This window comes from Fusarium proliferatum, assembly GCF_900067095.1.
Source record: "Fusarium proliferatum ET1 genome assembly, contig: FPRO_scaffold005, whole genome shotgun sequence".
NCBI classification, from domain to species: domain Eukaryota; kingdom Fungi; phylum Ascomycota; class Sordariomycetes; order Hypocreales; family Nectriaceae; genus Fusarium; species Fusarium proliferatum.
The window spans coordinates 175968-187778 of record NW_022194794.1 but is presented as its reverse complement, the minus strand read 5'-3'; the positions used below and the strand labels follow the sequence as shown (position 1 = coordinate 187778).

Below are 11811 nucleotides of genomic sequence, written 5' to 3'. Positions count from 1 at the left end.
CATTTTATGATGTAGGACTACTTACTCAAAGCCCCCAATAAAAACCCCTGCAACTCTTCAAGACTCTGTCTACTCGTCTTTTGACTCGCCATGACATAAAAGACGTTGCCCAGAACTCGGCTATGAGCATTCCAAGTCCCAGTTCCCTCTCTCAAATGAGTCTGAATCTTCTTGGCCGCCAAACTCTTGTACCCAACACCAGCATCATCTCTCAAACTAATCGCCAAAACACTTCCAAGAGCCCAAACACCCAAAACCTGTTGATTATGCGAGACATTGTTGACAAACTCCCTCGACCAAACAGACCAAGCCTGATCCTTCTCCCAATCCCTCTCGGCCCATTCCCATTCTCCCCTCTTCTCCATATCCTGCATCTCCTGCACCGACTCAACAGCAACTTGACATCCAACTGCATGCGCCGTATAACTATGTCCATGCAGCAAAGCATCACTCTTGTCATCACTAACAAACGCATCGAAAATACTCTCAGACGCCATCGTCGTGCACAGGGGTACAAGCCCGCCCGTAAGTAGTTTAGCGTTAACGGAGATGTCGGCGTCTGTGCCGAGGAATGACGCCGCTGTAAACCGACCGAGGCGGTATAGCCCGGTAAAAACTTCGTCGAAAATCACGGGGAGTCCAGACCATGAGAGTGGGTCTTTGGGGATGGTAGCGTTGCCGAAGAGGTGAGGGGATCGACGGACGACGTCCACTAGAGCTCTTTGGAAGAGGGGATCACTGAATTGTTAGAGAGGCCAAGAAGAGGGAGATGAGACTTACACAAAGATCATTCCTCCTGCGCCGAGGATTATCGGCTCCATCATGAGAGCGCCAAACTTGCGTCCAGAGGCTTGGAGTTTTGAGAGGACGCCTTCAATGTAGCGTTGATACTTTCGGTAGTGCTCGGTGTTGAGCCGAGATTCGAGATCAAAAACCTCCGAGATCGATCTGAGGTCCGAATCGTGTCCCAGTTCATCCCTCAAACCCTCAGGGACCTGAACAACCCACTTTCCCTTGACGCACTGAATAGTTGGATAGTCGAACCAATACCCCTTACCCTCATACCACTCAATCTTTTCATTATAAACACACGGCTCCGCACAATCCATCGCACCAATCGTGTCTCCGTGATAACTCCCCTTGAGTCCAAGAATATGAACATTATCATTCGGTCCCCAGCCATACCGCAGCCTCGCCGCCCGAAGTGCCATTTTGACAGCGACTTCACATCCCGTGCTCCCATTATCAGAGTAGAAAACACGTGAAAATCGTGGATTGTTGGCACCCTTGAGGAGCATCTCCGCAAGCGCTAATGCAGGCTCGTGGATTGCCTCGGCAAACATTACGTGACCGTACCGACCGGCTGCGTAGGCTGCTGCGAGGGTGAGGCGTGAGTTGGCGTGGCCGAGACCTTGGGACCACCATGATGCTGAGCCGTCAAAGGCGGGTTGGAGGAGATTGGGGGAGGAGGGGTTGAGGACTTGGAAATAGTCGCCGTGGGCTGAGTCGATGGCAGAGATTGTATCGGCAGTGACGAGCTTTTGCTGGGTGAAGGGGTACCAGATTGATTTGCTTGCTTTGGAGGACATTGATTCGAGGCGGGAGATTCTGTCTTTGCCTCGTTTGTCGAGAGCTTCAAGGACGTGGTCGACGTTGCGAGCGGCGTAGTACTCTTTCATCTGCTCAATATCTTCTTGTTCATTTTGGAGTCGAGATGGGGGCTCGGGAACTGTGTCGACAGAGATGCCACCCTGCTTTGCAAAGTAGTCTCGAAGGTATTGATAGTTTTCATACTTCATATCCTGGAACAGAAGAATTGACTCAATGTCATGGCCGCGCATTCTCAAAGACTCATAGGCAGAAATGGTCTGTGAGATGCCGCCGAGCTTTGAATCGCCGACGAGGATTACTGGTGCACGCAATGGGGCGTAGAGATCAGCTTGGGGCGTACCAGATGGACCAGGTGAGTGAACGCCGCCAGCAGTCTCTAGAAACAGCCATCCTGGTCCTTCAGACGCGTATCGAGACGTGGTGTCGTAGATCTTTGTGAGGACATCTTGATCCGATGGAATTGGCTACTCTGTAAGCTTGTTTCACCAATCAATTGGCTTCATACCTTGCCAGATGCTTTCGCAGCGATGTGAGGACTACAGGGAATATCGTATTGGAAGAGCGTCTCATGGTTCGTCGACGGAGCATATCGTTGAATATGACTACCTCGTTAGACAATTTCTCCCAGAATCACACAACTTCTACTCCAATTAGCTCAATTCTCCCAATTTTCCTCAAACTTACACCATCCATCAGCCTCATCCGCACCCCCCGTAGAAACCGGCTTAAGAAACCACGTCTTATCACCCCGCTTACTCGCAGAGTTACACAAAATCGTACTGAAAATCGTCTTTCCAACATCAGTATTCGCGCCGTAAACCTGATGCGCTCGCAGCGACCGCCAGAGAAGAGCTGGCACCGGCGCCATTTTTGTGATGAGAGAAATGGACGAAAGGGTTGAGGTGGAATGCCGCGGTTTATAATGGAGGGTCTAGATCGGCACGGCTAACGACTCCGGGCGGGGCGGGGGCTCAACATGTACTAAACCCAACAAATTCCGCGTCTTTTACCGATTGAGTTGAGTTGCGTTGTGAGTTTTTAACTTTGTAATGATGTCGAAACTGGAGGAGAAGTTGAGAGCGCGATTATTGGATCGTGAGAAACGGTCTCAATTGCGGCGATTGACGACGTTTCCAGCTGACAATGTCGACTTTTCGTCAAATGCATACCTTTCTCTCTCGTCGGTAGCTGAAATTCGAAGCGCATATCACTCCCTTCTTGAGAATCATGCAGCGCCGCCTCCGCTGTTAGGGTCCGGAGGGTCACGGCTGCTCGACGGCAATTCAACCCTGGCAGAGAATCTGGAGAGAGACATTGCGGCATTTCACAACGCGGATGCTGGGTTGTTGTTTAATTCGGGGTTTGATGCGAATGTTGGCCTTGTGAGCTGTTTACCGCAGCCAGGGGATGTTGTTGTGTATGACGAACTTATTCACGCGAGTGCTCATGATGGGATGCGGCTGAGTCGCGCGGGGCGGAGGGTCTCGTTCAAGCATAACTGTGTATATGGGGAGGGAGGCCTTGATGAAGTTTTGAGTGGAATTGGGGGCGAGAAATCTGTGTTTATTCTCGTTGAAGGTGTTTACAGCATGGATGGCGACGTTGCTCCTCTTAAAGAGATTGTGGCCTGCGTCAAAAGTCGACTCCCAGCCAATGGCTATATCATCGTCGACGAGGCACATTCTACCGGCATTTTCGGTCATCAAGGACGGGGTCTCGTATGCGAATTGGGTTTGGAGAAGGAGATATTCGCACGCTTGCATACGTTTGGCAAAGCAATGAGTTCGTTTGGAGGTAAGTAGCCAAAACCGCTCATCCAACAATGCTAACCATGCAGCTATTGTTCTGTGCTCACCCACGACACGAGAGTATCTCATAAACTACGCCCGAACTCTCATCTACACGACTGCAATGCCATTCTCCTGTCTCGCGAGCATCGGTATTTCTTATCAATATCTGCAGAGCGGAAGAGCTGATGAGAGGCTGAAGCATCTCTGGAGTCTGGTGAGCTACACGCACAAGTTACTAGCGGAAGCGTGTTCCCTCAGCCAATCAATTCGCGCAGAGGCAGCACCGAAATCACCAATCATACCGGTTTTTACATCACAGCCACGCAGTCTAGCTCAGTTCTGCCAGGAACGTGGGTTCACGGTGCGGCCTATTGTGGCACCGACGGTACCGAAGGGCAGTGAGAGGGTGAGGATCTGTGTGCATGCAGGGAATACGGTTGCGGAAGTGGAGGGATTGGTTGAGACGATCAAGCTTTGGGTGCAGGCTCATGAGGGGGGATTCGCTAAACTATAGACAAGACGTGTTTGTAGAGATAGACAGGAATGCCACTAGCAATTGGAGGCGCTTTCATTCTCACTAGCCGCTTGTTAAGCCTTCAGCTAGGAACAGTTCCTGAGTTCGTCATCGGCGAGTAATTGAATGACTAGCGAGGAGGTTCGGCAAACCTTACGCCCATCCATCCTATCTTAGGTTCCACTAGTGTATTGCGAGACGATTATATAAACTCGACTTGCCCCCAGTCTCGCTGCTCCTAGTATCCTTAAGGCTATCCAGTTTTGGCGCCACATTAGGGTTCTCATCAAGCTCACCTAGCTCAGGTCCCTTTCGATCGACGAATACATTGATATCTATTTGAGACGAAATAATTCAATCTAGGCCGAAAGTGATGACCGAAACCCCGATTGGGTCCTTCGCCCAAAGCAAGCTCTAAATCTACAGCTCTCCCTGTCCATCCCGAAATACCTCATCGTACCACGGCTTCTCCGCCTCCGCCTTTTCCGTCTTTGCTCGACAAACGTACCCAAACTCACGCTCCACGATACTAGCCTTTCCCGAATCGACGACGAACGTTTTCGGCTTCTTCTGAGTGACATTCGACCGCGACTCCCAATACACCAACCGTTCCCCGTTGACGGCAATGTCCAGTAATGGCTCCGCTTCGACGATCGCTAACTGAGCCTTGATGAGTTGGCGAAGGTACGGGAAGAACCATATGCGGTCCCACCAGAGATATCGACGTTTCTTTGCTCCATCCTTGTGTGCATTGTGATGGACGACGACAGGAATGGCTGTGGAGTAGAAGTCGGCATATACGGGCATATCTCCCCATTCTGCTGGATCGTGAAGAACGTGCATGTTCAGTGGGTTTGTAGAAGATTGGATATCGTCTGGCACACCGTCTAATCTTGGTTCAATCCCGAGAGACACTGACTTTTCTGCAATACCAGTCTCGTTATTCAACACAATAATCTCCCCGTCTTGCTCTTCAAAAACAGTCGGAATGAACAGATTCTGCATGTAGTCCAGCCCGACATGGTACTCGAAATCGCTATGCATAACATCGAAGCTCTTGTCCTTTCGAGACACTGTGTTCTTGCGAAGCCAGCGCCGCCAGATTTCTTGTTCCGCGAAAATCTCACCGAATATTCCCTGATCGCTGTACAGATCCTTGCCATTCACCAAACCTCTCTGCATCCGCTCATGCACGCGACGAAAGTACTTTCTCATATCACCAACAGGGCCAATCATGCTCCCGCTGTTGAGATACTTCGGTCGTACATCGTGAAATACTTCAGGGTCTGTGTCGGTATTCGGTCCGTAGAGGTCTCGACGAGCTGGGCTTTCGGGGAGTTGATCGCAGTGGAGGACTGAGCCTGATGATGGCGGAGGGAAGCATTTCTTCTGTGCTGATATGACGATTGTTTGTTCCATTGGGGGTTTTTCGCGGCCGTTCTATTGTGATGCCAGGCGCTGGTTGGCTTGACGGTTTGCTTCGTGGTATCGCTTGAGGAGGACCTCTGGCGGAAGCTGAAACCAAACGTCATACGAGTCCGTAAGAACAACGATATCATTCTCCTCGAGTCTATTCTCGTCCGGAGTGTCGGGATTCGAAACACTATCGAGATACTCCAGAGTACCTGTAATCTTCGCCAAATGAGACCCTCCTTTCCATCCCTTGGACTTATCGTACGTCTTACCCCAGTTCACAACAACCGGAGCTGGATACCCCAATGCCAACGCACTCGTGATGACTTTGCATAAATCGTGGTCTGGGTTATTGGCAGGGAGGACTATGCTAAGCCGTCGATCCCTTGAAGGAAGCTTGGCAATGTCCTGCTGCGGGTACGTTTCATAGGCTTGGCCAGTCGCAATCTCTCCAGCCAAGAATGCGCGGCCCTGGTTACGTTAGCATTGGCGTTGGGGGCCGTTTTCTCATCTTACCTTGAGCGAAGTGAGGGCTAGTAGGCCGGGGAAAATGATGAGAGCGGCTATGAGGATTGCTATTGTTTTTAGGGGAAGACGGAGAAGGCGCCTGGCAAAGAGCTGGAGGGTTGAACCATTCTTCTCGGGGGTGACGGCATCTTCAAGGCTGCTGCTGGAGTCGACCCGTTTGTAGCCTTGAGGCCATATCTGGGGGAGCATTTGGCGTAGCGTATTCATGTCGTCAGTTGACAAGAGCAATAACGAAAGACTGGGTGACATTCAGGGGAATTCCCTCATATATACTCATCACATTCATCTCTAACCTGCATCGCCCTAGCAGGAACAAATCTCGGCATTCTTGGCACCTGATACAGCGACGGCTCATACTTGGCGTCAGCACATATCAACGCACCGCAGCAAACAATGGCAATAACGAGGAAATTATTCAATCGTCACCGTCCAATTATATGCGCCTGGTGCCATGATCCTTCCTTGACTATGCCGAACGTCCCGAGCTCGCCGCTCAATGGTGGAGGCTTCCCCATACACCCACGTAGCATCCCGTCTAGCGTCTTGGTACACATCAAAGGAGCAGATCTCGCTCGGAGGAAATGACGCGGTTAAACGACTCTCGCGTTTCGTCTTCCGGTGTCTTTGGGCTGGTATGCCTCGTGGTCAATCCCGTGTGTCCCCCATTTCCTCCACCACCGATTTCCGTAGGATAATCCTTTGCTACGGCTCCAATGGTTGTTTGGTGTTTTCCTCACCTTTTTCCGCCCGTGAGTGCCTGTACTATAATTAGATATTGTTAGAGACGAGAAAAAATACGTACATCTTCCATTGTTTCTCTTTGTTCGAGTGGTGAATTGATTGCACTCCGCACAGTACTTGCGATCACCCATCCAACCCCGCAATCTCATGAACAAAGGACACGAAATGCATGCACAATGCTTCTTGCAGTATGGAACATTGCAGACTGGGTGGGCGGATGGGTAGTTTCGACATCTGTAGCAGATTTTTCCTCTGTATTCATGGCGTCTGAAGCGATGGCTTATTGGGGAGTAGACGACTTGTTGGTCTCTTGCGCCGACGCAATCTTGACGGCGGAGGGTGTTATTACGGTGTGGATCATGGCATTCTGAAGGGATGTCTGGTGTTGGACCCAGCTGATCGACCCATGTGAGATTAGGTTTGCTGGGGATGAGTGGTGCGACGAGATTTCGCATGTCTGGGCCGGTTAGTGAGAGGCAGACTAGGTCGTTTCTGGTGCAGAAGCTTAGGATGTCGAGTTTGAGCTCCGGGGGAAACTTGTGAAAGAGGGTGAAGGGCTCCGATGCGGACATGATGTCAGATGCGACACGTGAGATGGAGAGTCAAGTGTTTGGTATTGAGTGTCTAATAAGTGTGATGAAATGGCGAGAAGAGGAGATATTTATGAGTCTCTTTGTGCTACATACTCCAATCTTCAGACAAGGCATCTTAGGCAGCCTTTCGCAGACTCCGCAATAGAGTCACGTGCCGTCTGTCAGCCTTGAAATATGGGGATTCTGCCTGATTTGCTGTCATTGATTTGCTGACAGGGTTCACAAGGTACTCTACCCTATGAGCGCCCCTAATGCAGAATATTGTCTACAAACGGCGCATGTTTAGTATGAGATGACATCCAATCTTGAAATGAATATGGTTTGTCAGTTGAAGGAAACTACGTTTATTGCACCAGGTTGGTTTAGGAATTGATGGCCTAGTCAGATGAAGGAATTGCTCGACGTGATTCCATCATCTCATTTTGGACACTACCAGCAAGCATCCGACATTTCTTGACTCAATTTGCAGATTCAATTATGCAAAAGCAAACACAAGTGTATTAATCAGTGCACCAAGTCTGACTACTCTTTCGAGAAAACAGGTCGACATCAAACTCCAATAAAAACAACCCAACCCTAAGCCAACCAATTCACGATACGGTTCGCGATCAATACCAAGACTCTGTCGTCTCTAGTAAAACCCATAGAAGGGGACAATCTCATCCTTGAACACCTCCTCCCCCTCATCTTCATAGTGAGGATCCTCTGCATTCCTGATCATCAAGTTCAAAACATCAAACCCCTCCATTCGTGTCCACGGATGACCAGGTCGCTCCATGGTAGGCCCTCCTTTCATCCCCTGCAACATGTCGTTCGCCAGGAATCGGAATTTGGACAGAGTCTTATCAAAGGACATTTCACTCTGAGTCCAGTCCAGAGGACCAGCATTGCTGACCAGCGGATTAGGCTCAAGCTTGGCTGCGAGAGAGACATCCTCAGCGGTGAAGAACTTGTTGAGGGCAGTGTTTCGGACACTGAGGATCTGAGCAGCCACATCTCGTGTCCACTGCTGCAGGAACTGCTTCGCCATGCGTCGGAAGGTCTTTAGGTCGTTGATGAGCTCTCTCTCGTTGTCGAACCAGGCCTCGGGCCAGTTTCGTTCGTCCTTGAACAGGGTGCAATGCGGTTCAAGAAACTTGGCCAAATTAATCTCATAGTGAGAGAACCAACGGCAGAAGACATGTTTTTCGCGTCGGACACATTCATAAAACCGCTGGATGTCGCAAGCCATGATTCGAGTGTTGAGCTTTTCCTCGGGGGTCATGTTTGTTTCGGTCTGGGTTATCTGGTCCAAGTTGGGAGCCACGAGGCTAGTCTGTTCATGAGACATCTTGTTTGTGAGAGCAACAGCGTCTGTTCTAGAAATTTCGTCGCAAGAAACAGGTGTCAACTCGTCTTTTGGGGGTATAGGCTCAAGAGCGCAGAGTGTAAAGGATGAAGAGTAGGAGTGAGGAGGGTCTGCTGTGATAACGAACAAAGGTAAAGGTGAGTCAAAGTTGCAGAGTGCAGAGTGTATGGGAAATGTTTGGAGGGAAGAAACAAGTCCAGCTGAACATGGGAGACGCGCTCTATTTAAAATAGAACTGTACCCTTGCTGAGTCAGGCCAACATTATTAACTTCCTGTTCGCAGTGGCAAGTCGTTAGTGAGTTTGAGGAAGTGGCCCAGAGTCATAGACAGAGGCTTGCAGTGTTCACCAGCCCATGGCCGTGCTTGTTCCCCTGATACTTGTACCAAGTCCTTCCAGAAACCCTATTTCGTATGTCATTGTAGAACTACCTTTGGCTTTACGTTTTACTTTTTTATACGTGATTACTTGATTTGGGGGTCAAAGTTAGACTTTTGGCTTTAAAATCAGCTTGAAAACCTTGCGATAGACTTTGTAGTTACAGGGAACAACAAATAGACTTTCGCCTACTTCACAGCTTACAATGGATGTGCCCTCAAACGCGTCAGAACGTTTTCAAACTTGATACAGCCCCCCTCCATGCCACTTCTGTGCTACGACGACTTCAGACCTTTTGCCGAAGGTGAACTCACTGCGCTCTCACTAAAGTTTACGCTCCTTGAGTAGTAGAGCAGTGATGAGCGTGATCCCGGAGAACACGATGGAGAGTCCTGATTTGTTAGTCGAGTCTCACCAAGGGGACATCTACATACCGTGACCATACTCGATTCCTCTGATATAACCTTGAATCAGCACATTTCTGATAGGCTCGGAAGCTTCTTCGATGAAGGAGACACTCTCGGCAGCTTTTCGAATGACCTAGAAACTTAGCAGACTTCACAAACGCAATGGAATGACTCACATCGTCAATGAAGTGCTGAGACTTTCCGAGGTCACTAAGGTTTTGCTGGATGTCGTGTCTGAGAAGGCCCTGGATGGCTGCACTAGTACCAGCCATGCCAACAACTGACCCCAGAGTTACAGACAGGAAGATTCCAGAAGACGCTGCTGCCTTGTCTTTGGGGTCGATGGAAGCTTGGAGAGCGATAAAGGCTGCACTTTGAGCGATACCCATGCCGAGACCCCTGAATGGTTAGCATAGAATTAGAAAGACGGGAGCACGTACCCTGGGAAGACGTAGAGTGACTCCAGCCAGTTGGTCTGTCCGTGCCAGCGTAGCAGCATCAGAGTGTAGCTTGTGATTGACGATACAGCTGAGAAGATTATGAGTGCCTTGTATCGACCAGTTCTTTTGATGATCAAGCCTGTTGCTATGCCTCCGACTGTATTTCCAATGACTGCAGGGAACAGATGAGCACCTGCGACTGTGCTCGACACACGCTGAGTGACCTGGAAGTAAATGGGGACGGTATACATCATCTGATGGTCAGCCTAGGCCGCTTACAGTACTGAGACACTTACTCCAAGCTGTGCAGCTGCTTGACCAAACGCAATGAGATACGTCTTTGTGACATCGCCACTTTTGAGTAAACGAAGAGGAAAGATTGGTTCCTTGGCCCAGCGTGACTCGACCAGTACGAATGTAGCTGAGAGAATGACACCAGCGGCTGCCAGAGTTGGCACGAGGGGATGAGTCCACGGGATCTTCTGGCCGCCAATTTCGAGGGGAACCATGAAAGCGAGGACAGAGCCGCCCAAAAGTAGAGCCCCGAGTGCGTCGATTCTCTTGATGCGCTCCAGAGTTGCGCCCTCGGTCTGGGTTGTAGAGGGGAGGAGGATGGCAGCGATGATCATGGATACAGCGAATATCGGCGATTGTCCAAGGAACGACCTGCCCTGTCAGTATGAACTATTAATAGAGTGATAAACTCACCATCTCCAGCCGATTGTATCAGCGAGAAAGCCTCCGAGTGGACCACCAATGCTACGGCCGACGGTGGCGATGACGTTCATGTAGCTTTGCCATGAGGCGACTTCTCGAAGAGGTGCGAGTTCTAATGGTCAGCTTGAATTGGATTGCATGACAGGTGTCGTACCAGTTATGATGACTGATGCCATTGTTGTCATTCCTGCACCTCCAGATCCAGAGATTACGCGACCTAGGATGACTTGCCACATCGACTGACCGGCGCCTCTAAAGTTTGTTAGACGGAAGCTATACTGTTAGGCATAGACTTACACGAGGGCACTGAATTATTAGCCAGATTCAAGTGCTTAATTCGTCGGGTCTGAACTCACCATCCAACAGCAAAGAGTCCGTAGCAAAAGATCAATATCGTCTTTCGTCCAAAGATGTCGCTCAATTTTCCGTACTACTTAATTAGCCCGGCTCGCCTCCAGAATTGGTTGACATACAATCGTTTGAGATGCCGCACTAGCCAACATGAAGCTGATGAATAACCAACTCGAATCCTGAAGCTTGCCAAACTCGGATGCAATCACCGGATGAGTAGCCAGCACCAAAGAGCCGTCGGCGTTGGAAGTAAAGATACCTAAACAGTCAGCTTCGGTCTTCAATTTCGAGAAGACGTACCAATCAGCAACGCGACAACTACTCTCGCAATAAACGCATGGCTATACGTTTTCGGCTCATCGGTATTCCTCTCGACATCCGAGACCTCGGGAGGTATCTCCGGTATCAAAGGAGTCGTCTCTGTCGCGTTAATTCTGGTCATTTTACGCGATTAGCCTGAGGATTTGATAGTGAAAGAGTTACTTTTGAGATTCGTTAAATCTCCGATATCGTTTTTATCGTAGACGTGATTTCGGATCAAAGCACATCATCGCTGCTCCACTCCACGGAACGATGCACTAGCTGGTGAGGCATATAACGCGGGAAGTGGGCAGACATATAAAGCCATAACCGCTATTCTATCTCTATCCTCTCTCTATTAAATGTAAAATAGTTCTCGTATTCTGCTTGTCAATTGAGTGATGAGACAACCCCACTGGTTCACGCCGCACCTCCGCATCGACCGCACGGACTGAGGAGGACGAGGCTCTTTTGGGACTGATCTCATGAACCCTGCCAGCAGATTTACCTATCATTTCTCTTTGTCTTGACCCAATACAACACTAGCAATTCATTGTCAAGACCAACGCCAGTCTCACTATCCCCAATTTGCACATCATGAACTTTGAGTCTCACTTTCACTGGACCAATCCTGACTCACCAATCAAGACTAAAATGTGGATCCGCCCTTTCTGAACATGT

The 11811-nt window shown here is 49.7% G+C and overlaps 6 protein-coding genes across 6 annotated transcripts; 1 reads left to right on the top strand and 5 right to left on the bottom strand.

Moving 5' to 3' along the window:
• Nucleotides 1-17: 17 nt before the first annotated feature.
• Nucleotides 18-2479, bottom strand: FPRO_16165 (uncharacterized protein; the record flags this gene model as incomplete). The annotated part of the gene is made up of 4 exons (XM_031231223.1): nucleotides 18-738; nucleotides 781-2075; nucleotides 2117-2213; nucleotides 2298-2479. The coding sequence occupies 4 exons, from the start codon at nucleotides 2477-2479 to the stop codon at nucleotides 18-20; spliced, it is 2295 nt and encodes a 764-aa protein (XP_031081282.1).
• A 184-nt stretch (nucleotides 2480-2663) lies between these two features.
• Nucleotides 2664-3803, top strand: FPRO_10277 (uncharacterized protein; the record flags this gene model as incomplete). Its single annotated transcript, XM_031231222.1, has 3 exons — nucleotides 2664-3405; nucleotides 3449-3550; nucleotides 3601-3803. 3 exons carry the CDS (start codon nucleotides 2664-2666, stop codon nucleotides 3801-3803), a joined length of 1047 nt encoding a protein of 348 aa, XP_031081281.1.
• A 532-nt stretch (nucleotides 3804-4335) lies between these two features.
• Nucleotides 4336-6063, bottom strand: FPRO_10276 (uncharacterized protein; the record flags this gene model as incomplete). Its single annotated transcript, XM_031231221.1, has 3 exons — nucleotides 4336-5355; nucleotides 5419-5799; nucleotides 5845-6063. The coding sequence occupies 3 exons, from the start codon at nucleotides 6061-6063 to the stop codon at nucleotides 4336-4338; spliced, it is 1620 nt and encodes a 539-aa protein (XP_031081280.1).
• A 526-nt stretch (nucleotides 6064-6589) lies between these two features.
• On the bottom strand, nucleotides 6590-7169 carry FPRO_10275 (uncharacterized protein; the record flags this gene model as incomplete). The annotated part of the gene is made up of 2 exons (XM_031231220.1): nucleotides 6590-6618; nucleotides 6659-7169. 2 exons carry the CDS (start codon nucleotides 7167-7169, stop codon nucleotides 6590-6592), a joined length of 540 nt encoding a protein of 179 aa, XP_031081279.1.
• A 652-nt stretch (nucleotides 7170-7821) lies between these two features.
• Nucleotides 7822-8520, bottom strand: FPRO_10274 (uncharacterized protein; the record flags this gene model as incomplete). The annotated part of the gene is made up of 1 exon (XM_031231219.1): nucleotides 7822-8520. The coding sequence occupies one exon, from the start codon at nucleotides 8518-8520 to the stop codon at nucleotides 7822-7824; it is 699 nt and encodes a 232-aa protein (XP_031081278.1).
• Nucleotides 8521-9239: 719 nt separating this feature from the next.
• On the bottom strand, nucleotides 9240-11272 carry FPRO_10273 (uncharacterized protein; the record flags this gene model as incomplete). The annotated part of the gene is made up of 11 exons (XM_031231218.1): nucleotides 9240-9307; nucleotides 9350-9455; nucleotides 9499-9721; nucleotides 9763-10028; nucleotides 10059-10428; nucleotides 10471-10573; nucleotides 10634-10731; nucleotides 10777-10785; nucleotides 10836-10909; nucleotides 10953-11089; nucleotides 11131-11272. The coding sequence occupies 11 exons, from the start codon at nucleotides 11270-11272 to the stop codon at nucleotides 9240-9242; spliced, it is 1596 nt and encodes a 531-aa protein (XP_031081277.1).
• Nucleotides 11273-11811: the final 539 nt, after the last annotated feature.